General features: G+C 36.6%; 1 protein-coding gene across 4 annotated transcripts; it reads right to left on the reverse strand.

Moving 5' to 3' along the window:
* Nucleotides 1-18: 18 nt before the first annotated feature.
* On the reverse strand, nucleotides 19-27975 carry PFC1 (Ribosomal RNA adenine dimethylase family protein). Of its 4 annotated transcripts, none has more exons than XM_088895656.1 (11): nucleotides 27659-27973; nucleotides 27060-27209; nucleotides 24578-24634; nucleotides 21016-21114; nucleotides 16707-16802; nucleotides 12047-12131; nucleotides 7735-7787; nucleotides 1347-1462; nucleotides 1108-1191; nucleotides 664-774; nucleotides 19-563 (listed from the first exon to the last, which is right to left on the reverse strand). In XM_088895656.1, the coding sequence occupies exons 1-11, from the start codon at nucleotides 27860-27862 to the stop codon at nucleotides 545-547; spliced, it is 1074 nt and encodes a 357-aa protein (XP_088751782.1). In that variant the 5' UTR covers nucleotides 27863-27973; the 3' UTR covers nucleotides 19-544. The 4 variants fall into 4 exon arrangements, with proteins under 4 accessions (XP_088751782.1, XP_010255540.1, XP_010255543.1 ...); XM_010257238.3 differs by having other exon boundaries at nucleotides 1379-1462; nucleotides 27659-27972; XM_010257241.3 differs by lacking the exon at nucleotides 27060-27209 and having other exon boundaries at nucleotides 1379-1462; nucleotides 27659-27975.

Here is a 27975-nt window from a genome sequence, read left to right on the forward strand (position 1 = left end):
AATAAACCGGCAATGTGAACACTGAACACTTACAGTTTACACAACTTTAATAAAAAAAATATATAGAGTTCAGAAGGAGCAGTATCTCTTTCTTTAGTTCTTTGTTTAAAGAGGTAATAGTGCATGATGATAATACAAGACCTTATGTTGCAAAAATAGGGATATCGAGCATTCACATTCACTGACCTGTTGAGAAGCGGTCAGGCTGGTTCTTGGAAAATTCTCTGGAATCCAAATTATCTCCATTATCCTTCCAAAGACACCCAAATGAAAGTGTTCAGGGAAACTAGTACACTGGAATCCACGTTCCTATGAACCTTCCCAACATGAGTGCATATAGGCCAGAGAACATATTAGACGAGTATGACTTTCAAATTTGAATTCCTTGTCTCAGTCAAATTTGTGCGGTTTCCGCAATTATGTGGAATATTGAAGTTTGCATGCCTCGTCTCCACGATGCCACCAGTTGGACCAGTTCTTTGACACAGCCAAGAATGTTAACCTTTCACAATGAGGTTATGCAGTCTCACAAAATCATCCAGTGTTAGCTCCTCTGGTCTTGACTGCATGTGTAATTTCATAATAAAATAGAGATAATTCGTCAAAACCATAGATCAGAAGAAAAGTCAGCGAGGGATGTGCATCATTTTTATTATTACTTACTGTAACTGGAAGACCAACACTTTCCAGAGCTCGTTCAACCTCAAGCGATGTGCATATGTGTTGGAGTGATCTTCGCAGCATCTTACGCTTTCCATTGAATGCAGAATTGACCTGAGTGTGCAATGGAACAATTTGTTAAAAGAAGCTGTGCTAACAAGGATGATGGTTCTCAGAAAAATAAATGCCAATTACATTGTCAGTGCATGAACAACAGAACAACCTCATATGGGAATCTCTATAGAAATATGGGAATCTTTTCTTTCAGAAAATATGTGATGGCTTGTTCTTTAGAGAGGTTTTCCCACTATATTCATTAAAACATTGGTCACAGATTGCAAGGGCTAAAAAGTGGTTTGGTCAAATGGCAGAATGTTTGGAACATGTATTGAACTTTTTTATAATAAAAGCATCTAGGTGACAAGTATAATAAAGGCAGGGAAGAACCATTGAAAAGAAGCTTTTAGTGGAGGCAACTGGTGGATATTCTGCAGCTTCCTTGAGCTTAAATGTAACAACAGCAGCATCAACCTGCAAAATGAAAAACACCAATCAAGGTCAGTCGGTCCTCATTTTCGTGCTTATCTTAAAAACAAGTGCTTATTCAAATAAACACTTATTTGCATTTGGCACTCAACTTTTTCAAGTGCTTATTTTAAAAAATAGGGAAAATTCCACTTTAGTACCCTGAACTTTGGGGGTAGTGCCAAGTTAGTACCCGAACTTTCATACGTGTCACTGCAGTACCTAAACTTTCAAAAAGTGTGAAGTTGGTCCCTGTCATTAACCGATCGCCAGTTATCTGTTGAAAATGTCAAAACTACCCTTCAAAAGAAGACACTGTTCATTGTTTTCTACCTTGAGATTGAACTGGTTATCTTCAAAGAAAAAGAGAGAAAAAACATGAAATATGATAGAAGGAAACAATAACTGAAAGCAAAGAAATAATTAGACAAGAATGTGTTTCAGATCTAAAGGTAGAAGACAATGACTTCATTAGTATAGAATCTCAAACACCTCAACTGGTTCAGTCTCAAGGTAGAAGACAACGAACAGTGTTTTCTTTTGAAAGGTAGTTTTGACATTTTCAACAGATAACTGACGGTCGATTAACAACAGGGACCAACTTGGCACTTTTTGAAAGTTTAGGTATTGCAGTGACACGTTTGAAAGTTCGGGTACTAACTTGACACTACCCCCAAAGTTTAGGGTACTAAAATGGGATTTTCCCTAAAAAATAAGCACTTATTTCACATTGGGCATTTGGTAGTCTTTTTCTCCAATAAGCACTTAAATAAGCATTTGTGACGATTTTGTCCTTCATTTTCTTTCAAGCTTTACGAAAGCACTTTTATAAAAGTACTTTTATGAAAGCACTTTTATGAAAGTAATGAAATCACTTTAATAAAAGCACTTTTATGGAAGTACTTTTATAAAAGCACTTTCGTAAAAGTGCTCTATAAAAGCACTTTTACGAAAGTAGTACTTTTATAAAATTCAACCAAGGATTATTTATGAAAGCACTTTTATAAAAGTACTTTTACGAAAGCACTTTTATAAAAGTAATGAAATCACTTTAATAAAAGCACTTTTACGAAAGTACTTTTATAAAGCACTTTTGTGAAAGTAGTACTTTTATAAAATTCAGCTAAGGATAATTTAGAAATGGTACTTAAAATTCAACTAGGGATAATTTTGGAAGAAAAAATTGAATTAGTGCTTATTGTATAAGCACTTAAAAAAAGCTGGACATTTGGGCTTAAAAAGTAAGCCCTTATTTTTAAAATAAGCACTTATTTTAGACTTATTTCCTAAACACCAATAAGTGCTTAATGCCCCAAATAAGCACTTAATTTTAAGCACTCCCAAACATGGCCCAAATCCATTTTCTTATGCATCATTTTAGCAAGGGTATTTCTTTGCACACAATTGGTCTAGAAGAATCTCTTTTAACTATTTCAAGGGAGGAATTATGGAGATGTTTGGCATCAATGCCATTTTTCTGAGAAAACGGTGCCACGTAGCTGCCACAGCAGAGAAAGTGGTGCTTCAAACAACGCCCTCTTGTTTGGTACCGTTTTTCCAGAAAAATGTTGCTCCAGACCATGCCTTGGAAATCGGGAAAGTGTGGCCTGGAGCAATGCCAAATTCAATGTTTTCTGAGAAAACGGTGCATTGCTGCCAGTGGTGCAATGATGTGGCATCATCTTGGACGTTGGATAACATAGATCAATGTTGAAAACCTTGCTGCCAGCACTGGTACCAAACAAAACCAGTGCTGTTTTCTCAGAAAATGCCTATGTGGCAGCACCAGTTCCAAACAAAAAATGCTTACAACTCCACATGCCCAACACCGTTTTTATGAGAAAATGGTGTGGAGTTCCCAGCACCGATGTCAAACACCTTCTATATCAGTTCAGTGCTGCAGGGTTCCTCTTGTAATAGAAGAGAACTATTCAAAGCAATTATGAAGGTTCAAAGGAAATTATACTGCAAGTGGGTTACCTATCTCAGATGTGGCAGCGCATATTTGGTGCTCTGTGATAGTTCCATCACAGATCGTAAGCTTAATAGAAGCTTTTGTTTTGACTTTTGAGGTTAGTAACGGATCCGTTATTTGGCAACCAAGTTTCAGAAGACCTTTTGCTTAAAGAGGGATGTTTTACATGGGAGAAAGAAGGCAAAGATCTTCTGGAGTTGCATACCATTTGTGGTTTGTTATGGCATCCAGAAAGAATGAAAAAGAAGAACCTGGAAATTGGAAATACAATTCTCAATTGGATTTTGATCCTTCCTGATTTTGCTAATGTTCATGGAGACTCTTTCAGGTCAGACTTTTGGTATATTTTACAGCTGTCTGGAGGGACTACTTGATTTATAAATTTGAAATTTTAAGTTTCTTTGTTTCTTGCTGGTAAGGTGTTATCACATCACCCTTTTTGGATGCACGATTACCTTTTTTCTTTAATAAAATTTTCTTCTTAATTCACCATCCAAAAAATGGGAAGGAGAGTCATTAAGGGAGCTCTAACAGGAGATGTTTGATTAAAAAAAGAAGTTGGAGGTTTCTAGGCATAAGCAAGAAATCCAAAGGTCCTGGTGATGGAGGATTTTGAAATATCAATATCTTCATGGGTCGATCCTCTTCTCAAGACCTCTTGTTTCAAATTCCAGAAGTGAATTTAGGGAGTTCAATAGTGGATAAGGTGTTAATATTCAACCAGCTAGCAACCAAGTTTTGAGGGGGTCATTGAAGTGCAGAGCATTGAAGGTGGTTTATTAGTGCGGTTATCATTTGTAGAAACTCAAAAAACATAAAGGATGTGGCCAATGATCACTAAGAGGGTGAGTCTCTTATTGCAGTATTGAAAGAAATAGCCAAAAGGAGACATTTTAAAAATAGAAAGATTTTCAAGGTAGGGTCAACAAGGCACTGGCAGGTCAACAAGACCATCCATCTCTATAGCAGTATTAGCGAAGCCATGCCAAATTGTATTAGTTTGATCCTTTTCTGTTTTTAATACATAGTTATAGTTTTCTTTAGTTTTTTTTTCCTCTGAAGGAATTTTAATTTCTATTTTTTGATCCACGGTTGGATACAGGAACAATCTGGGTTTTCTTTCTTTTGTTTTTTGATCAGCAGAAGAAATTAATTTATTAGAATTAAAGAAAGCTGTAGCAGAAGAAGATGATGGCAGACATCCCTAGGAGCTTATCAAATTACAGTTACATAGAATTCCCAAAAAGGCTGATAAGTTCCCAGCATCCCAAAATACATCAGATTACAATTTAGCCCAAAACAAGCCATCTCTATCAGTTCCTTGCTTTGCCAATACATCTGCCATTCCATTTGCAAACCTTCTTATCCACCCAAAAGTGGAATTGAATCTCTTTGCCAAGGTGTTGATCTCCCTAAAAGCATGTCTGTATTTCCATGGAGCTGATATGTTATACTTGGACCAAGATATGACTAACTGAGAATCTCCTCCCACTTCCAATTCCCTTACTCCAACTTGTACAACAAGCCTTAATCCATGTAAGAGAACCATTACTTCAGCTTGTACTGAATCTCCAAAGCCAAATTGGTCCTGAAAATAATGCCACCACCACTCCTTCATGGTTTCTAAAAACACCTCCTATTCCTGTCCTTACCCAATGAGCTACCATCAAAGTTAAGCTTCAGCTTATTAAAAGATGGAGGTTTCCAAACCACTTTTGCACTTTCTAAAGGTCTAACTGTTTGTGCCACTTCAGTCCAGGATCTTATTATGTCATTTGTTGAGAATTCTCGAAAGAGATCCAAAGTTTTACCCAATGTGCTGTTCTTACTGTTATGGCTTCAAACAGTTTCTCCTTTAATTTGCTCTTCTCATTAAAAATTCTCTAATTTCTTTTTTCTTCCCATACAGTCCAGATTAGCGCTGTTCTTGCTGTTTTCCACATAACTCTTCCTCTCTTCTTTTGTTGACTTAAGAAACTGGAATTGAATAGGCCTACCACATCCTGTGGAAGATCCCATTTGCAACCAAAGAGAGAACAAATGCATTTCCATATACAAGACACAAAAGGGCAGGCAACAAGTAAATGAGGAAGGGTCTCACAACTTTCCTTGCAAAGGATACACACATGAGGAGAAAGGCATTTGTTTGGCCTTCTTTTCTATAGCAAGTGCAAGCCGCAGGTGTTGATCTTCCCAAGGAGCACCACGAAGCTTGTACTTTAGGAGGGATAGGTTTACGCCAGATTTCTTTAACCGGGAAGTTCCCCCCCTCTGACAAGACAAAAAGAAGAAAACATAAGAGAAAAGGCCATTGGGTGAAGGGAACCAAATTCTTCCATCTAGAGAGTTAGGGTCCAAGAAAACATTTTCCAACTTTGACAGTAAGAGGACAAGGGAATCAAGCTCAGAATCTCTCATGCCTCTCCTAAACCTAAAATCCCAATTTATACCAAGTTCCGTTGATAAACCAAATTTTGAGATGGGTTCAGCCTTGTAATTGGATAAAGAAAAGAGTAGGGGAAACCAGGAAATTGTTGTTGAGGATCTTCCCAAAATAGGACCCTCTCCCCATTACCCACATCAAACTGAGAAGTATGAGTTGTCAAAGTTGCATCCCAACCATTTTCTGCCATACTGTGAATGTTTCCAATTACCTTGTGCCACAATCTATCTCTTTCTAAAGGAAATCTCCAGAGCTATTTTCCTAGTAGAACTGTATTTCTCTTCGTTAGATTCCCAATTCCAAGTCCTCCCAATTCTTTAGGTTTGCATACCTGTTGTCATTTATAAGATGATCTCTTCTTTCATCCCACAGTTCTTTGCAATCCTGACCGGTATTCTAAAGGTGGAAAGAAAGTAGGTAGACAAGTTGGCTAAGGTGGATAGGAACAATCTAGGTTATTATTATACATTTAATATTAAAATGATTTTAGCATTTCAGTGTCTAGCTTAATTTTTAAACAAAGGAGTGAAATAGAAGGCTTGTCCATGATTTGATCTCTCAAGAGATGACAAGGAAGTGGCTTGACCATGATATAACAAGTCTATGATGTAATCTAAGGAGCTTACTTGCTAACTTAGCGATAAGAGTGGAAGGGTAAAGAACAATAGCATTGTCTTAATCCTATTAAATCCACAAAAGGAAATTGAAAAAAAGAACTTTTTCTTTGTGATACAAGAAAACAGAGAAAATTCTCAAAGAAACACAATAATTTAATCATAAAACTCCCTTCATAACCTAAGACCTTTATAATCCTTTCATAACCTCCCCTTATAATGCGTTCTACCCTTGTGATAAATTTAGCATCATCCGTATGCAGATCAGCTATTCTGTTTTGCTTTTCCATCCTCATTATCTATTGTAAACCCTATTCTCTTCCCCGATGCTTACCCCATACTCAGTCATATTTCCCCCTTATCACCATCCTCCCACCCAATCCCTATACCTCCCCCCTCCACACCCATAAAAAAAAGAAAAAAAGAAAATCTTGCATTATATTCAATTTACTTGCAGCACCCTTAAAACCTATCCTTCAACTCTATATTGAAATCCCTTTTATCACTAAATCTTTCTGTTCCTTAAGAGTGACTGCCTAAATCAATTAATTAGATGTTGGCATTGACACACAGATGCAAAGATCACTGTTTAATATATCTATGCAAGTCCATAAAGCATAAGAAACATTAGACTGTTTCTCCTTGAAGGGGGCATGAATTTAGATATAGAGGAAGGAGCAGGTAAAGGGTAGCAGAAGAATAGGGTAAAGATAGTTCTTTTTTCTTAATCATGTAAGGTGCAGATTAATTGCAAGGAAGATAATAGGAGTAGGGGTAGGGACAGGGAAAAAAGGGAGAGGAGAGAAAGTTTCAACTAAGATAGGAAGGGAGGAGAGTAGGGGAGTGAAGGAACTCCAAGGGAGTGAAAGAAGAGCAAGGATTTAAGAAGGGGGAAGGAGTTGGCTACTTTATTGATTTTCATTTCTCAGATTCTCATGGAAAGATTGGAATGAAGTTTGGTTGTTGACTGGTTGGGCATGCTATTGGAGTACTTGATTCTTGGTTTCTATGTTCTCCCATCGATGCTTCTGATATGGGTTCTATTTCATGGTTGCCAGTCTTTTGTTTTATAGAATTTCTGGTATCCTTCTTTTTACTGATTGTTTTTATATCCATTTTGAAAGAATTTTTGTGTTGGTTTTGGGGTGTCTGTTTCTTTTTCTTTTTTTTTTTCTTTTTTTATATGTCCGCAGGGTGCTTTTGCCTTTTCCTGGGGCAAGTTGTTTCTCCTCAAAACCTCCCTTCTTTCTATTAATATTATTCTGCTACTGTTACTAATAAAGAAAAAAAAGGAAAAGAAAAAGAAAAGTTCCACATGGAGAGAAAGAGAAATGCAAATATTGCTCTCAAAATTTTAAATGTAAGTAAAAGTCTTAATGCCATGATGAATGGGTGACAAAAGCACTTAAATAAATCAATCTTTTGGTCACTTGCATTAACAGAGAAGTGCAGTACATGTAGATGGAAAAATACTATAGAGCCAACATCTTGCTGAAACAAGGAAAAAAATTACTTACATTTGGTTGAGGGAAGAAATTTGACCTTAGGACCTTAAATTTATATTCAGGATCTGGATGATATAACCATGGAGTTTTGTTAGAAAAAACACACAACAAAGAATTTGTTTTTCCCCAGTGCAAGATAAAAGTGACAACCAGAAATAAAATTCATATTACATAATTCTAGAGTGCGAATTGAATATGTCATTAGTAATACAAGCAAAGGCATATTCCATGACTGATGTTAATTCATGACAAGAATTATAAAACTCCAAACCATAATTGTTGTATGTATTTATTTATTTTTTGGTATTACTGTAGCGAAATATAGAGGGAGAGAAAGGAGAAAATATTTTCTTTGTTAAATTTTAAAACACATTGAGCATACAACTTAAATAAGAAAAGATAGGAAAGGCTAACCCTAGAATCTCTCACAATCAGGGATTGACTAATTCTTTCCCTTAATCCTAGGATATGACTTTCCTAAATTTATTCAAATCTCTAACAATCAAATCCTAACTTTCCTAATTTACCGACAATTACATATACTACACATTACAGGGGGAATCGGGGGTGGGGCAAAGCAATATGCCAAATGATCAAATAACTCAATATCCAAATATATTGAATCCAAATTCCTTAATAGTTCATAATGAAGCAAAATAAATGTAAAATCTGGTAATAAGTTGAACCAAAACAAAGTGGAGAAATTCAATCTGTACTAGTAATCAAGGTTCAAACTATCGGAAAGGCAAAGTGTATCGGAAAGACAAGTTTAAGAGACATATTGGGATACACTTTGAATATGCATAGATATGGACAAAAAATCAAGATATGCATAAATATGCTAAGAAACTCAAATAAATAATAGAAAATTTATTAATAACAATAATTACAAGTTTTATATGATTGTAAATAAGTTATTTAAATGTAAAAAAAAAAACCATAATTTAATGGTTTATATAAAATGTGTGTGTGTATATATATATATATATATACACACAAACAAATGGGTGTGGCCTAGTGGTGAACTTATGGTCGATAAAACCTAATGACTAAGGCTCAAATCTTACTAGCTAAAGTTATAGTTTTTATTAAAACTAATAAAACTAAGTTAATGGGAGAGAGGATCATTAATTAACGAAATTAATGAGAGAATTTGAATTAGGCACTAAAATTCAAATTCAAATTTAAAATTATGCTTTAAATTGTAGGAGTAATTATAACTAATTAATGAGAGAGATGATAGACTTAAATATAGGAGTAACTAACAAAATTAATGATGGAGAAGGGGACCCAAAACAAATTAAGTGTATCGGGCTGTACCGGACTGTTTTGGGCCCGTATTAGCCAATATAGACCCAAAACTAGGGGTGCAACTTAGGCGGACCTAGCTTGAGCCTGAATTGACCCAGCCCGAAATTTTACACGAGCTGGGCTTGGATTTTCAGTCCTCAAGCCCAAGAAGTCGGACTTTTTTATTTTCCGGGCTGGGCCTGGGCCTAACCCTTAGGTAGTCCAAACCGACCTGTGCTCAGCTCAACTATATACATTCATACATACATATGTATATATACGTAAATTTTGCATACATTTGTATATATATTTACCTATATACATACATATTTGCATACATATTTACATATATACATACATATATGTATATATATTTACATAAATGCATATATACATATATAATGTTAGCGGGTTCATTGACCAACACAAGCCCGGCTCGGGCCGAGCCCAACTCGAGTGCATCAAATTACAGTGTGGGCTGGGCTTGACCTCGGGCTTGGGTCTGGGTTGACCATAAACCCAGCCCAACCCCACCCGACTTGCACCCCTACCCAAAATAGCTCGATACGAGCCCATATCTATTTGATACATATGAAAAGAAACGCAACATATGATTTCTACACATTCCCTATATCAGACTTTTGTTGGAACAATACATACCAGTCAATATGGTTTGACACATTGTGAAATTTTGAACCTTGCTAGAAATTACTAGTTCTCTATGAAAGGAGAATGGTTATCACTCTAAAATTATTTGGTGTTGTGAAGCCAACTTAGTACCCAGAAATAGTAGGCTTAATGAATGAAAAGCTTGCATCTTAGGGTAGTGATTTGGGTATACCCCATACTTGATAAATGGGGCAAACTCCTAATTAATAATCCATAGGTATTTTCTTTAAGAGAAGGTTTATTTGTGATAAATCTTGTTGTTATAGATAAGGTTGCCATCTTTTCTGGTAGAGGTGTACTCCATTTGTCAAAGATGGTGTGTCCAACTAGCCAAGCCAGAAACTTGGGGCACTGGTAAGGGTATGTAGAGACTTACTATTTAACTGAAACTGGAGAGACTCTTTCATCTATTTCAGTTAAGACTTAAGAATAAGTGGACTGCATCGAACTTAACTCTATAGAAGATAGCTTTGACTAAATAGATGTAGATAGGGAAGTAGAAACCTAAACCGGGACATAGGTGAAGCTTATCAAACCTACAGTTGTCTTCTGTGGAAGGGTATTGAATCAGCAACTCATGATTCTTCTTAAGGAATTAAATAAAAAAATTGGAAGAGGAGACGAAGTTAAATTTTGTCAAGATGCTTGATGTGATAACACCCCTCTACACCCATCTTTTCCTCCCTGTTTTTGATTGCTGCAGATTCAGATGTTCTGGTCCGTGAATGTTTTGAATAAATAATAATATTGCTGTGTAGTGCCCAAATAACAATATTGGGAAACTGCATACAACAGGTCTCTCCATTAATGATAGGGAAGTCAAAAGAGTTTGGACCAAGAAAAACTTAGGTTCCATCCCTGCTGCAAAAATTTAGGTTCCATCTATACCTTCTGTAGGTGCAGTAATGTAGAGATGGTCCAAGTTATGGAGATAACGAGTAGGATGTTAGGAAGAATAATGGTGTTAGAGATGAGACCAGTTTAGGGAGATGAAAATGGAAGTTTTAGAGAAGGAATGACAGAATGATGCTAGGGTTAAAATGCCCAGTGAATGTTGAACGAAAGAAAGGCCAACAATAGGATGAGTGGAAGCTAAGGGGTCAGATCAATCAAAGCCCTTTCCAGGTCAAGAACCCTGCTATTTATGGGCAAAAGGAGGGCTCACTTCGTCTATGGGCAAGAGTTCTAGAAGATTCCCGATTCGGTTAAGGGTTCTCTAAAGATCAAGAATTCCAAAATATTCTTAGGGTAGTTAAGGGCTTGAGTCCTTCGGGCTGGGATGCGGGGGACATTCATTCTGATTCCCACACCCGCAAGCTCCTACTCCATGTCATCTTGAGGGAGACAATATCTGTTGTACAATCAACTTTTTAGTTATTTGTTTCTTAGATCATAGTTTTACTTCGTTTATTTTGTCTTGTGTCCCATGAAGGGCATCTTCGGTTTAGGTTTGAAGGTAAAGAAAATCCGTGATGGCCTCTGCAGAGAGAATCCGCAGTCCTCCTTAGGTGAGTACTACTAGTCAGGCGACTGTGGAACCTGTAGTCTTGTTATTGTGGTTAGTCTGTGGTGATAGTTTAGTATTATATAGGTCTATCCCTTTACACCTTCAAAAATGGCATTCTTGGCTTAGTCTGCAGCCCATGAGAATAACCTGACAGCAGACAACTTGCTTAAAAGAGGATTCACTCCAGCTAATGGCACTTGCCCTTGCCCCCTTTGTGCTGAGTTCCCAGAATGTGTAAATCATCTTTTCATTCACTGCAAGTTTACTGCTAAACTCTATTCTGCTGTTTTGCAATGTTTTGGAGTTCAAAGCTTCTTTCCCAAGAGAGTAGTCTCTCTTTTCAGATTTTGGCAATTGGGTATACTTGGTAAGAGACGAATGTTGTTATGAAATATATGCCCAGCTGCCATTACGTGGGGAATATGGAGTGAAAGAAACAGACTTATTTTTAAAGGCAAACATAGTTTTGAAGAGGTAGTTTAGTTTTGAGCATGTTATGCTCTTCACTGTCTGTGCAAAAGCCATTCCAGGGAATCCCATATTCTTTTCTTCTTTTTATGATCATCTTTCTTGTAAACAGAAGTACAAATCTATCACAATTTTGTACATTGTCATTGTACAGTTCCCAATTGTACTTGGGATTATACTTCTCACAGCCATTGAATACTATACCTTACTACAAAAGGAATCAGAAGCTATCAACTGATGCCACTTTAAGGCTTGATTTTAAATGCCCATAACTTCCTTGACCAAGGAATATGCACAGATTGCCTATTTTTATATGTTGACTTTTTCCTTTTAGAATGAAGCATTTCTGGAGATAAATTGCATTTTATGCTTGACAAGGAAATCCTATACCTGAGTAGAAGTTCACAAAGATATTGATGGGCCGGTACTCAGATGACCGTAAAGATGCATCTACCAACCGTAAAGCTGTTTCCTCCTGAATACAGAAAATCAATTTTAATGTTACGAAAAAGATTGGTTTATATGGTAATACTTGCATTTTTTCAGAGGAGGTAATTACATATTCATTAAAAGGGGTTAGAAAAAGCTGGAAAGCCCAAGAAGCTACACAGTAAGGGACCATACATATAAAACAGGATAGACTCTTCGACAAAAAGAATAGAAGAGCCAAGCATGATTAGTCTATTGGCACATCTAAAGACAAACATATTAAAATGTAGGGTAAATTATATATAGCCACCTCCCCCCCCCAAAAAAAAAAAAAAAAATTATAATAATAAAATCTAGATTCCAGCACTTTGCCCCCTAACCCACATTACCCATTCGAGTTTTTATAGGCTGACAGCAATAAATATCAAAATGATGAAAATAACCATTCCAAAGCACAAATCGTTCTCAAGGTATTATCAAGATGAATTTTGTTGAAATAAAGTTGAGAAAAACATGTGAGAATTAGGATTTTAGAAAAACTAAGTGTCACTACCCCCTAAGTAGTTTTTTTCTTTAACCCCAAAATTTACTCCCAGTGGAGGGGTGGCCACCGTTGAATTTTATTAATAATCTGAAAAGAAAATAATAAGCCTAGGAGGGGGGACGTAGAAGCCTTACCCCTCTAGAAAAGCGAAATTCACCAAGATGCACTCAAACTAGATAGTAATTACATATAGAAAATAAAATAAAAAAAGGTGGATCTTGAAAATAAACTAGGTAACTCATAAGAAAGCTATGCCTGATCCATCATCTCTAAGTAAATGATGCACCTCCAACGGTAATTCCTCATAAGAATTATATATAACATGTGAAAGCAATTCGCTTGCCTGTTTGGAGAACCAATCAGCCACTTGATCAGCCTCCCTATAAATATGTACAAGCACGATCTCCATAGTCATAAAAAAATTGTCCAAGTTTGCTTTCCAGTACCAAAGTTTCCAGGAGAGAGCATAATTACCTTGGAGGATCTCGAACAAAATCTGAGAGTCTATCTCCACTACTAGTTTCATAATGCTCATAGACCTAGCCAGTTCTAAGCCATCCAACAGAGCATTTGCTTCAGCCATCAGGTTTGTAGTAGAACCACAAGCTCTATGAAAAGTCGAGACAATATTATTTCTTCCATCTCTTATAACTCCCCCACCACCACTTGGACCCAGGTTACCCCTAGCGAATCCATCCACATTCAATTTAAAAAACCCAGCTGGAACCGACTGAACATGGACTATCTTAAGCTTCTCCACTAGGGGGATAATCTGAATTCCCATACGAAGGATAGCTTGAAGTTGCCAAGCTTCCGAATGTGATGAAATCTTGAGTAGAGGATTAATCTCCTGCATCCACTTTTCTAACTTGAAGATAATTTGCTGTGAGCATTTAAAGTCACCCTCCATCTTTTTCCTACATCGCTCCTTTCAGATCTCCCACGGGATAAATGGCTTTGTATATTAGAGCCCATTGTCAGCCACCTATGCAACAAGACCTGAATGGGTTCATGCTGGAGAAAGTCTATCCCCAATAATGTGCTGAAGTAACCAAACTTTCTGGGCCAAACGACTTTGAACAAAGAGACGATCTGCAGTCTCAATCTTTGGGTCTCTACAACAGGTGCACCTTGATGCTAAAGGAATTCCCAGTTGATGCAAATCACTGTCAACTCCAACTTTGGCTTTCAACAATGTCCAAGTGAAGAAGGCAACCTTAGTCAGTATAGCCTTATTCCCCCCAAGTACAAGGTGATTGTCAGTAATTTACACTAAAATGTATATTTTCAAACAAACTAAAACCTAATATCCATGCATAGACTAGCCCCACTGCTTTTTTTAAATCTGCATCCAATCTGATTATGTAAATGGATCATTCGAATCCAAGATGGTCAGAGTGGATTTCAAATTTTTGGAGTCCATTGACAACCCTAAAGTCCAGTAGTGCCACAACTTCCACAACCTACCAATGATACAAATTCCTTTGGAACTGAGGGTACCATACAACTATGATACACAGTTTCATAGCCTCACACCACAGAGCAGTCCTTGTCAACAGCAGTTGCAGATAAATTTGGGAGATGGATTTCAAAGGCCTCTAATCTCACCATTCATCCAACCAGAAGTATAGATGTTAGACTTTACCCACCTTATAGGAGGTATTGGGATGAATACCTCATAAGATTTCTCAATGCCCTTCTAGACAAACAGCCATAGGATATGCTTGCACAGCTTGGGTCCCATCCAAGGTTCAAAGTATCGGAAACACCAAGTGTATTGGAAAGGCAATTTTAAGAGATGTATCGGGATACGCCTTGGATAAGCATGTGTATCAGAAAAAAACTAAGATACACATAGATACGCTTGGAAACACTATAAATACTTTAATAAATCATAAAAATACATCAATGACACTATATATAAGACCTCAATTAGGTGTATATACATTAAATTAATATATTTTAATGGTTTTATGAAAAAATATATTGTAGTTAATTATAATTTCATTAAAAATCCTATGCTTAACTATAATTTATAAATTATAATTCTTAAGTTTTAATGTTTTATGGGATGGGAAAAACCCAAATCTCTTATCCAACCATAAAACATGCATTGGCACAACTTCTAAGTGAAAATATAATTAATAATTATTTATTATTTATTACCAAAAATTATAAAAAATAAATAAACATTATATAATATATTCAAAAAATAGTTATTAAATAAGAAATTTCAATTGCTTTGTGGATATGATATATCATCCATAGAATTATAATATATTCAATCATTGTGATCAAATGATATAATATAATTAATTATTTGTTTATTTTTTAATTCTAAAAATATAAAAATAAAAAAAAAATAATTATTAAAGAAGAAATTTCAATTGCTCTATGGATATAATAGATAAACCCATAAATCTAAAACATATTTAGTCTTTATAGGCAGAAAAAAAATTACATTTTCAAATTTTTTGTTAATTTATATTTTCCCCAAATATCTTCATTAAATTTCCATAATTCTACTGATAACACAAAAAAATTGTGATTTTGAATGTAAGAAATGTAGATCAACATAAATTTAAACATTCAATAAAAAAAAAAAAAGAAATCACAAGGTACTATAAAAAATTGAAAAAACTTACCTATTTTTGTCATATTTTTTCAAAATTTGAAAATTCTTCAAAAAATATTAACGATTCACACTTGTTTCTTGCAAATTTTTGCAAATCTATCGCTCTAGGAATGAGGTTTGGAGTTTTAGAGTCATTTGGGGGTGAAAGAAGGCTTGTTTCAGGGAAATGAAGTTTGCTTTCCCCTTTTATTTTTTTTTTTCAGTTTTTGGTTGTATCTTTTTCGTCGATATGCTACCGATACACCTCGATACACCCCTGATACGCCCCGATACGATCCGATACGGGTCCGATACACATGAAAAAAGACGAGACGTCCGATTTCCATGTGTATCCTGTATCTGTTTTTCAAAGATACGATACAATATACCCCGTATTGGGCGTATCGTATCGAAATTTTAAACCTTGGTGCCATCCCCCATTTTGCAAGCCATATTTAGCTTCTACTAGCCTCCTCCACCAGCTCCCATGAGAAGCACTTTCCAACAAAAGCCAGATATGTTATTTTTAGTTTTTGAAGGCCCAATTCACCTATGAATTTTACAGACCAAAGATGATTCCAAAAGTGTATTTTCTTATCATCCTCTTGTCCTTGCCAAAAGAAATCATGTTGGATATTGTCCAGACAAGAGGTCACCGTGGGGGGGGGGGAATAAGAGAGGTAAAATGATGGAAGGTTGGTCAGTATGCTCCTGATTAAAGTTAGCTTCCCCCTTGGAGGGAACATCACTTTCCAAGAAGCAAGCTATCTTTCAAATCACTCCTCTCAAGGTCCCAAACACAAGGAGCTTTCTATTACAAGCATGTTTAGACTTGTCATAGATTTGAAAGGGCTGCAAGAAATATCCTATAATTGATTATCACTTCTGAAATTTGAGTTTTGTCAATGCTTCATAATAAGGGAACCATATTAGAAGAGAAGTTCTAGCAACAAAAATAAATAAATAAAAGGCTGGGATATAGTGGGCATCTAGGGCTTACTCTTGATTTACTGAGAAGAACAAATTAAATGAGAATGGGTAACTTGTTAACACGTTGCAACTGAATTCCTTGGATATCCCATATGTCTTCTAGGACATGTAACAAAGACACTTAAACATAATAAGCATATAATTACTAATAAAGGTATCAGAGATAGCAACTTGGGGAAACATTAAATTGACTTTGCATTGCACAAGTGATTTTATTTGTATGCAACATGAATATAACATGGTATGTGGTGTGCCTTTGGTGTAACTATTAAATCCACAAAAAATGCTTGAAACTTTTCAAGTAATATTGCATTGGGATCAATCAAGCAAGCCTGGATCCCTTTCGTCAATCTATTTTAGCTGGATGAAAATTTTTATGTGCATCATAGCAGATAACTAAATAATATGGTTCCATGTTAATATCACAGAAACCAGAAGAATGAGATCTTAAGTTAGAGAAACAGCAAACAAACCTGGAGTAAGAGTACAACTTCCGAAAATATGTCACCCATTGGAAGTAGTTGCTTCACTACATCAGTACTAATATTGAAAGGTATATTGGAGACTACCTGTTAAGAAATTTCTCCCACAGAAAAAGTTAAAATTCCATAATCCCAGAAAAATGCTAATCTCATTTAAAGCATATATTTCAAATGATTTGGAATCATCAAAACAGGTAATCGTCATGTTCAATCAATCACAGATAGAAAGTCATATCTGGCAATGGTAGCTTTTTTTCTTGATAAAGGGTAACAATATAAATGAAGACCACAAAGGAATATAAGAGGAACTACATAGATTTGCACAAGGTAAGACAAAGCAACCCAACCCTTATTAACCCTATTCAGGAAATGTACTGTCAGTACAAAGAAGACCTTTCAACACCTGATTTGGCCAGTGAGTCAGCAATAAATTTTCTACGAAAAAAGTCAACAGTAAAGTTACTTTCCCTTATAATCCATCCGGCCCAAGAAAAAAAAAATCAGACTCCATAAAGTCTGCTTTCCTCATTGACCCACTAAAAACCCAGTTTGTGGACCCATCAGCTTTTAGGAAAAGCCTTCCCATCCCAGCTGGTCCAGTGTTCCCCATAGAACTTCCATCAAACTGCAATTTGATCCCACTACTGGTAATTGAATAAGATCAGAAGGGCCTAAATTGGAAGAATACATAATTTCCAGTCACTGAATTTTTTTAAGGCACTCACCAAGGCAAAAATTCAGGAGCTGAGGGTGGAGATCACACATCCTCCTGGAGCTTCAAAGGAGGATTCTTTGTTATTGAATATTCTTTTTTTCTTTCCTTCCAAACATACAGCAAATTCTTTGTGATTTCTTTCCGAAAGGCTTTTCACCTCCAAGCAATTCTCGACCCTTTCCACTGGTTGAACATTATTCCAGTACTTCCTGGTGGCACCCACTGAAAGGTCTCTCTGTCTATATCTAAGAAGCATATGCATGTATGCCAAGTCCTTTTCTTCTGGTGCAGATTACAAGTGTTAATCTTCGCACAAATAACTTCCCATAGGAAGAAGGAAATTGTAGGTGACATGAAAAGAGACACAGTTTTCTCTCAGGGAAAGGATTTGAACCAGGATTGGATATGATGGCTGATAAGAATGATTTGGTTGAAAAGATACCTGTCAGGGTTAGGAACCAACTTGATCTGTCCAGAATGGAAGAGAAATGGAAAATGTCCTGGAGAAAGATGAGACAAAGGCTTCCCAACCACAAATTACAGTGACCATCACCAACCATGACAAGTGAAAAGAATGAACATATAGAGGTAATATTTAGGTGTTTGAAAAATGGTATACGCCCAGATTGGAGCAGCCCAACATTTCAACCTCAAGTGATGGTCTTTGGTGGAAGGAGGGTAGGGATGGAAAATTTTCAGTAAAATCCTTTTACTTGGCCCTTATCAAAGACCATCTGACCACAGGACATGCAGAAGGTGTGTGGGGGAACCCAGTCCCACCAAGGGTGGAAGCTTTTGTGTGGCTGGTTTCCCTGGATGACATTTTATTTAACAGCAGATCACTTGAAGAGCAGAGGCTTCAGCATGGCAAGCTTCTTCTATACGTGCAAGATGGAAGAGGAGATAGTGTGCCATTTATTTATTTATTTATTTCATGCAAGGCTTCAGCATGGCAAGCTTCACTCTTCGGTGTTAGAGTCTTTCAGCCAAGCTCTACTGCTGAAATCTTCTCATCTTGGCCAAGAGTCAGAGGGAGCAAGAAGGCTAGGATAGTCTGGAGCTGTATCCCTTTTGCAGTGTGTTGGACTATCTGGAATGAAAGGAACAGAGGGATATTTTGAGAACAAGTCCAAGAACATTGAGATTCTAGGTGCTTCAGTTGGAAAACTAGTGACAGACTGGGTATGGGTCCTTCCAGGTTTGGCTCAAATCAATAGAGCAGATTTGGGGGAGAGCTTTTGGGATTTGCTTGACTAGTGTAATATTGGTGTGTCACCTTGACACCCATCTGGATTGTAATGCTTCTTTATCTTTTTTTTAATGAAAATCTTTTATTTTTATTCTCCAAAAGAAATGGGGAAGCACTAGAGCCATTTGCCAAGGAGAGCTGTATTTCTTTCAAAACTCCTGCCCAAGCCAAGGGCTCCTTTCAGGCTTGGATATCAGTTTCCAGTTAACCAGATAATCTCTCTTTTCACTACCTCCATCACCGAGAAAATTCCTTTACAGATGCCCAACGTACTTTCAAACTCTATAAGGTAATTCCGTATAGAGTGTTGCCTTCACCAGAGTAAGCTTTCCACCCCTGGGGATGTAATTCCTTTTCCAGTAATCTAATCTCTTTCCATTACCATATAGCAATAGTGTGCTTGAAAAATTGAAGGTGTCAAGTTCTTCAAGGGATGAACTTTGGTGGAATGAGTGCAGGGATGAGAGGTTCGGTGTGAAATCATTTTATTCAGCATTAATAAGGTCGCAGTTGGAGGCAAGTCAATGTGTAGGTGTGTGGAGCAATCCTGCTCCTCCAAGAGTGGAAATCGTTGTGTGGTTGGTTGTGGACAGTGTTTAAACAGCAGATCATCTAAAAAGCAGGGGTTTCAGTTTAGCAAGTGTCTGTTATATGCACAAAGAGCAGGAGAAATCAGTCTTTCACTTGTTCTTCTCCTATAAGATTGCTGGTTTTTATTGGAAGTTCTATTCAGATCTTTTCGGTCAGCAAGTGCTTCAGCCAAGAACCCTGGCAGAAATCTTTCCATGTGGTCAAGATTTAGAGAAGGTAAAAAATGCTAAGGTGGTGTGGAGCTGCAATCTGTTGGACCATCTGGAAACAGAGGAATAGAAGAGTGTTTGAAGATAAGCATTGGAAGATTGAAAAGATTGTGGCGGTCATTGACAAGTACATGGCAGATTGGGTGTTTATTCTCCCTGAATTTGCACAAGTCTGTGTCTCAGATCTAGTGGTTAATTTTTGAGATGTACTTGAGTTACAAAATTGTAATTCTGAAAGTTTCTTTTGACTTGTTCTTCCTTGGTGTTACCCTAACACCCGAGTAGGTTGTAATTCCCTGTTTTTCTTTTAATGATTTTTTCTTTTTACTATAAAAAAATTGACCTAGAAACCCTTAAACAGTGAGGGGAACTTCAATAACTTTCACTCAATCTTTACTTAAAAAAAATGAAGCCAAAGAGATGTTGCCTTCAAAACTTACTTAAGAAATAAGAACAAATGGAGACCCTAAGTTCAATTAAATCTATACCATTAAAACAGAAAACTAGACTCACTAAGACCAAAATACTCTTGGTAAACATATGACAGGTCACATGATTTTTAAATTATTATGATGACCAAAATACCCTTTTTTGAAGAAGGATGACCAAAATACCTTTAACGGAAACATAGCAAACCACATTACTTTTAAAGAAAACAGACTCCAAAGCCTAGTTTATGAGCAGCTTTTCTTGGGTGTTTCTTGAGGTCTTCTTTCTCCATTAATTGGGCCACTAACTAACCTACATATCTCTGACAAGATTGTCAGCAGCAGAAATAATGAAATGAAGTCAATATCACCAGAAATCCATTTCACACAGTTTTCTTGCCAAGTTATAAAGGAGTGGTCTGAATAGTCTTGTTTTGGCTCATTATTCCCAATGAATAAAAAGTGCATCTCATCCATAGAGCAGCTGGTGACCACATTCAAGAATGTAATACATACAGAACATAGTTGTCAAGGCAACGCCTAGGCGATAAGGCGCCCTTGGAGGTTCGCCTCACCCAGTCGCCAAGCAGTCTTGCATACTGTGTAATAAAATACTTTTATATTGTTATTTGTGAGATTATAATTATAAAATAGGCATTATTAAAGAAAAATAATCATTTTTTTGTGTTTATAAACTAATTTCTTTTTATTATTTTCTTATTTATTAGGGTTTAATCAACACAAACATTGCTAACTGCTGTATTGAACCCCCAGTGACTTCAAAATCTGAACCAACACATTTCTTCTTCCACATTTTATTTTCTTCTTTTCCTATAACAAAAATAGGGGTTCAACCCCTATATTTTTTGAATTTTCTTTCCTTTCTTCTTTTTCTTCTCATAAATATGTTGATTTTCTAGACTTAAACATGAAGTTGGTTATGGAACCTAGGGAACTACCCTAGGATATGTGATTTTACTTAAACAAATCCATCGCCTAGGCGACTAGGCGACAAGGCGCCCCCCTGTCACCTAGCCTCGCCTTGGCGCCTTGAAAACTATGATACAAAAAGCAGACACAAAGAATAGAGATTAAGTACAGCACTCACTTTTGCATATTTTGAATTTCTTCCGGATGACTTTGCATTTTGCAACAATGAAATCATATGAGAACGTATATGACATCTTGTGAAGTCCTCTTGCAAAACCTACAAAATTCAGTTGTAGATGTTGGAATAATTTCATTATGTGTGGGTATTTTTAACCAAAAAGGCACAAATGTTTCAATATATATAAATCTAAATTATATTGTTGTCAAATATAACAAAATAACTGGTATTGAATGCCACAACTGATTGATGAGTTGACAGGTAGAAACTGAATCAATAGTCAAGTCATAGGAACCATCAATTATGTTCTCAGAGAAGCATCCGGGTGGTTCATACATGCTATAAATAGACATAATATGGTAACCATGTACACCTAGTTATAAAAATAGAGGCAAGCCATTTGAATCATGTTGGTTCTGTACGCAACATTAAGGAGAAAAATTTAAATAGCTTTGCCACTGCTGACTACATTGGAACAGGATGAGATTCCTAAAGTGGTGCATGAAAAATACTCACAACTATTCCTCATTGAATGGTAAAAGTCCCTAACAGATTGCTTCATAGATTCAAGCACCATAGACCTCACATGAATAGTAACCGTGAGCAATAACATGAATAGTAACCATGAACAGTAACTCGAATGCTAGTCTTCCTTGGTTCACCAAAGTAATTCCCACACTATACCTGCTCCGATACCATGTCAACCAGTAGGAAAGAGAATAAATAGTAAATCAAGAAGAAAATAGGAAGAAGAAATAGGGAAAACACCAAGATTTAACGTGGTTCAGCTCAGTAGCCTACATCCATGGGAAGAGAGAAAAAATATCAACTATGAGAACAAGAGATACATGGCTGGTCCTCTCTACAGACTCACAACAAAATATCCACTCTCACTCAACCCTAATCCCACACAACTAATGACTTAAATAAGCAAAAAAACAAATTATATTAGAATTTTACATAGGCCCCTCTTCCTTCCATAAATACATACAAGTCCCCAAAATTTATCAACATTACAATTATACCCCTTTAACCTCTAACAAAAGAAAAAAAAAAGTTTCTTGATTCTAATCCAAATAAAGACCAAAACCCAATTCCAAGATCTTCCTTTGAGACTCCTTCAAATTCTTGAAGCAATGTTTTTGAACCGTCGTTGACCCAGACGGTTGGACCGTTCGGACCGGTCTCTAGTCAAAAACCATTGAATTAGTCAACGAACCGTTGACCTGGACGGTTTGACCGTTGAACCGTTCGACCCGGAGAACGGTTTGCGGTTTATTACTTCTGACAAGTTTTGTCAGAACAAGAATGAAAAGAGAAGAAGATCTCTTAGATCTAAGATCTATTGGAGAGAGATGTGTGAGGCAGTGAGAGAGATCTGAGAGATTTCACATTTAGAGATCTGGGAGAGCAGTCTAGACTCTAGACGACAGATCTGTGAGAGAGAGAGTGAGATCTGAGACTGAGAAATCTCAGGTCTACTTTCATCGCCAGTTTTTTCGCCATCGCCGCCATTGTTGCCATTGCCGTCGTCGTCATTGTTGCCATCGCCGTCGTCGTCACTGTTGCCACTGTAAGTTGCTGTCATCGTCGCCGCTGCAGCCTGCAAGTCCTCCTCCTCCTCTTCCTTCTTCTTCTTCTTCTTCTCTCTCTTCTAAACTCTTCTAGCTGACACTTCTCAAATCTCTCTCATTCAAACCTTATTTTCTCTTATATTTATATGCATCTTACCCTAATATTCCAATCTAATGGGTAAGATGACATATCACCTGTTAAAATATTCAAACCATCCGAACCGTTGACTCGGAAACCGGTGGCCAGAACGGTTCCATTTCCGAGTCGGTTTTTAAAACCTTGTCTTGAAGTATCAGAATCTAACGGATACTCCTTTTTCCACATAACATAGCAACATGATCTCTTCTTTTTTTAACAATAACAAAGCAACTTGATCTCTTCTTCATGCTTTATATTCAAAGATCCTTTTGTTTCTCTCTTTCCAAACTTCCCAACAAATGGCAAAAGGTACACAGATCCAAGCCATCTTCACCTTTTTGTTCCCTCTCAATGTAGGCTAATGAGCAAGGATGTCCACCGGGGATCAAAGGGAAAATTTTTGAAGAAGGAATGGGTTCAGGCACAGGGAAGACATAGGGAGAATGAGAAATAGCCTCCCACAGCTTTGGAGGTTACCCAAGATAACCAAAAAATATGGCATTTGATCATCTGTAGGAAGTATTTTTGTAGGCTCAACTTTGGCATATGGAAGAATTATTGTTATTCCATAGCAATGTTTTAAAACACAGAAGCGTGACAAGAGGCATTCCACTACCTGGAGGAGGGAATTACTGAAGCCTTGCAAAATAGATGGAAATATTTCCTCTTATATATCAAAACACACAACCCCTCCAAACTCATTGCTCTTAAGGAGTTTACAGACATTCCACTAGAATTTACTGATAGGAGGCCATCCAATTCAATCCTCTTTTGGATCTTGATGGAGTACTTATATGCTATGGTTGTCTGTTTTATGATCACATGTAAGCAGGTTGCTTGTTATCCTTTATATGTAGCTTCTCATTTGAGGGATCTTTGCCTAAATACAATATATTATCCCTATTATAAAAAGCCAACTAGGAATTTTATTTCATTTGTTATGGGTTTAAAGGTAGAAAGGAAGGACTGCCCTTACGTATTTATTTAATTGTATGTGGTTTATGAAAAAATTACCAAAAACAGGAATTCCCTATAAAATGCCTTAAGGATACCTTAAGAACTTTCCAACAAATTTCCCTTTCTCACTTATATTGGAAAAAACAAAACCAAATACATCATTAAATATTAATCTTTTTGATAATTAAGTATTAAATTATGGGTTTCCTCAAGCAATCATAGACCCTCCTCTTACCTGAGAAATAGGTAAGAGTAATTACCTTCCTATAGATTTCCTTTTTCTCCATCCTCAATATTTTATCAGTACAAAATGATATAAAATATCCAAATATCAAATAGCAAATGAAGATGGAATTCCAATTCTTGATGTTGTTCTTAGTGTTACAATCACACTGGAAAATGTTTTGATGTTGAAAAAGTTGCAGAGCTAACCAAAGGCTTAAGTATTCTTAACTAGATGCATCTTGGTTTTAAAAGTTTTTTAACTCATGTATGCAAAGTGGTGCCCACTCCAGGATCTAAAATTTTTTCTTGTTATATAACCAATTTGTCTGATTTATGTGAAATCATGTATTACTCTACAATGAAAGCTAATGATAGTCCAAACTTCAGCAACATATTGTCTATGGCATGTGGCATGAATATACTCGCTAGCAGCAATTGAGAATGATAAGAAAACAAAAGGCTGTGGAAACTATATGAGTATCATTCCAGTTATAATCCCAATGAGACTAAACAGTTACCTACAAAAAATGTACTTTATGAGTTGATTCTAGTGTTCAAAGAAATCATCTTAAAATAGAGGTCCCGACATCTAAAATAAAAAGAGTAGTGACAAAGCTTACAACAGTGATACTTAGAAATTTTATTTGGTACAGAAAAACAAGATTACCGTCAATTGATCAATGCTTGAAAACCGTTCTCTCACATGCAAGGCCATGTGTGGATCCTATGTATCATACACAATATATAAGGTAAGTAGAGGTCATAAAAACAAAAGGAGTAAACCAGAACTTGATGTACATGAAAACTAACAGCCCTTTTCTGAAAGGGACTCCCCTATGTGAAATAAATTTCCACTTTCAATGAACAAAAATATACAAAACATAGAAAAGAGTTGGTATTCACAACAGTTAATGTTAAAAGGGTGAGATACAAAGTGGGGTGGAGAAACAGAGTACATTTTTGGACTGACACATTGTGTGATGAGAGACCTTTGTTTGGAATTGTTTTCATCCCTCATCCTATTTGATAGCAATAGAGAGGCCTTGGTGGGGGATCTCTATGAAGTCAGGGTGAAGTATAGATTGGACCCCTCACTTCGCTGAATTCTTAATGACTGGGAAGTATAACGAGTAATGAGTGCCTCCCTCAATCAGGTAACAGGGATGTAAGAGGGTGGAAGTAGAACAGCTTTGGACTGTTTTCAGTTAGATACTTCTACAGACACCCTTCAGGCCCAATGGCAAACCTGTTCCTGCATAGAAAAATATGGTTAACCCTAGTACCATCCAAGGTGGCTTTCCTGCTGTGGCTCATGGTGCTGGAGAAAATGCCCAAGTAGGGAGAAGCTGGCTACTCAAGGTATGATCATCCCTTCCATGGTCTGTGCCTTCTGTGATCATGATTTAGAAACAGCATACCACCTTTTTATCCACTGCCAGTTTGTGCCCAGTATATGGGCCTACTTCTGCAATGTGGTGACTGTTAATTGGTGCCTCCTTAAGGCAGTCAGGGAGCCGGTGGTCGGGTGGCATCTAAGAGGCCTAAGTGAGTGTTAGATAGTGATTTGGAAAATGATGCTACCAGTGGTCATTTGATCTATGCCAACTGAAAGAAATCAAAGAATATTAAGGCTTAGTGTCTCTGGGAGACAAGATGATTGAAAGGTTGTTGGCAACTCTTGATTCATTGCTAGCATGGAACACAAGGACTTGTCAGGATTGAATCACCAGCTTCATTCTCGTATTGACACTTTATTTGGGTAATCTAGGTTTAAGGGGAATGGGCAGCTTCAGATGAATTTTGTAAAGAATATACTTATCCCTATAAGACACTCATTGTTCAGGAGTTACATTAGTACATTTTGTTGAAATGAATTAATACAATATGATCTAGGTTTAAGGGGAATGGGCAGCCTCAGATGAATTTTGTAAAGAATATACTTATCCCTATAAGACACTCATTGTTCAGGAGTTACATTAGTACATTTTGTTGAAATGAATTAATACAATATGATACTTTACCTAAAAAAATAAGTTAATGTTAACCTAATTTAAAGGGTAAGAAAAGCATCATCTTTGTTTTCTTTGTTGCAGTGTTTTAAAATCTCAAGGGCCTTCTAGCGTGCAAGGCACAAGATGAGGCACGTGCTTTTCAAAGCAAGCTGATAAATTTTGAAGAAAAAAAAAGGTTAAAACAATAAAAAACAATGATACATAAATACAAACCTGAATTTTAAAGAAATTAAATATCTTTAAAAGCCTATTAGTTCAAACTAAAATATATAAGCATAAAATATAAAACATATTCAAAGTGAAAATTCAGAAGCAAACACAAACATATCTCGGTCATACCAAAGTACCTTAAGAACTCAACAATTCAAGCATGTGAAACTTTCAATGTGTTTGTTTATCCCCTAAATGCATCACTTCAAGCAGCTAGTGTGATGTTAAGCATCTTTCATTGCTAATCATAGGAGATTGGCCATTTGCCTTTGCAGCCCCTAGAGAAAAAACCAAACAAGTCCATGCAGGAGTTTGGGGCAACGAACCAACCTAAATAGTAAATATTTGGCCCTTACATATAAAGGGGTTGATTTTGTGATTCTAGTCATAGTTCATTCTATCTAAAATTAGGGATCATATATTAGCTGTATTGTCATTGCTTATTCAGTAGAAGTTTTTCTATTTGAGATACTGTTTACAAGAATTAAAGTTTCAAGTTTTGTAAGGGTCTTATCTTTATTTATCTTAAAAGCTAATAGACAATTACTAGTGTGCAAACAGCAATAAAGAGTAATTTTAGAAATTGATATATCATTGCAAGGTGTAAAACACATAAAAATCTATGAAAAATAGAAAACGAAAAGCATGTTTTAAAAAAGAAAATGTCTGGGATGAGGCGCAAGGTGTACCAGGTGCACACTTTTTGAAAGGGAATGTGCCTAGGTTCAGGCAGGAGATGCCTTAAAATGTGCCTGGCCTGTGCAGTCTTGAGACATGCCTTTTAAAACACTGCTTGGTGTTCATAAGAAATTGAGGAAAACAAAATAGACCCATGCCATACATTGAAACAATTTTGATCATGTATCATACGGTGGCAAGCGTATTTAGTATCACCAACAGAAACCACAAATAAGGGAACCCACAAACCTTTTCGATTGCAAGAACAGTTGCACCTGCATTTATGAGAATATTGGTCAAAGAACCAGTCCCTGGCCCTATTTCTAGGACAACATCTCCTTCTTTGACATCGGCGGCACTTGCAAGTTGTTCATTAATGGAAGAATTCAACATGTAGTGCTGCCAGTTAGACATCACAAGGTACCATAAGTGAGGGTTTTCTTATACAATCATTATATCAGCTTCTACTATTTTCCTACACAATTACCTCATGGACGGATATCTGATGTTTCTTCGACTTCCAAATCCAACAGTTTTTAAATCATAATTTCTCTAAAATAATAAAAAGTACTAGTCCACTAAAGTTTGCCAAAATGCCTAAGAGAATTTTTGTCAACTATACATTCATAAAAGCCAAACAATTTTCTTTACAAAATTTACAGGGTAAAGTCTTACCAGTCGGTAGTAACAAGATAATACCAAACGCGAAACGGTTAAACAAACACAAAGGATTTAAGAATTCCTTGCAATGACCTCAAATTAAAACCAAGAAGGGGAAGAAAAGATTTAGAAGGTGAAAGCGTGCCCATCTAACAGTTGAAATTTGAGGAAGGAAATTATGAGGGTACCTGTCCAAGAGACTTTCTAGGCGTAAGGCCCCTTGATTTAAGAGCCTTGAGAGTAGCGTGGTAGTCGTCTTCGCTTCTAGCACTCGCCACATGAAATTTCCCTCTGCATCTTGCATTATCGTGCGCCGCAAATGAAGGCTCTACTCTCCTTCTGGACGTCGAAAATGAAGAAATTGGCGGGAGGGGTTGCAGAAGAAACAGCATTTTCTCGTCAGTTACAATTCACAGAGAATGAGTTTGGTTTTAGTAGAAGTGTAGAACTATGTGCAGGTGCAGGTGCAGGTGCAGGTGCTGCTGACCCATCCAATGCCAAAAGA

This window comes from Nelumbo nucifera, chromosome 1, assembly GCF_055504915.1.
Source record: "Nelumbo nucifera cultivar China Antique chromosome 1, China Antique-T2T, whole genome shotgun sequence".
Taxonomy (NCBI): domain Eukaryota; kingdom Viridiplantae; phylum Streptophyta; class Magnoliopsida; order Proteales; family Nelumbonaceae; genus Nelumbo; species Nelumbo nucifera.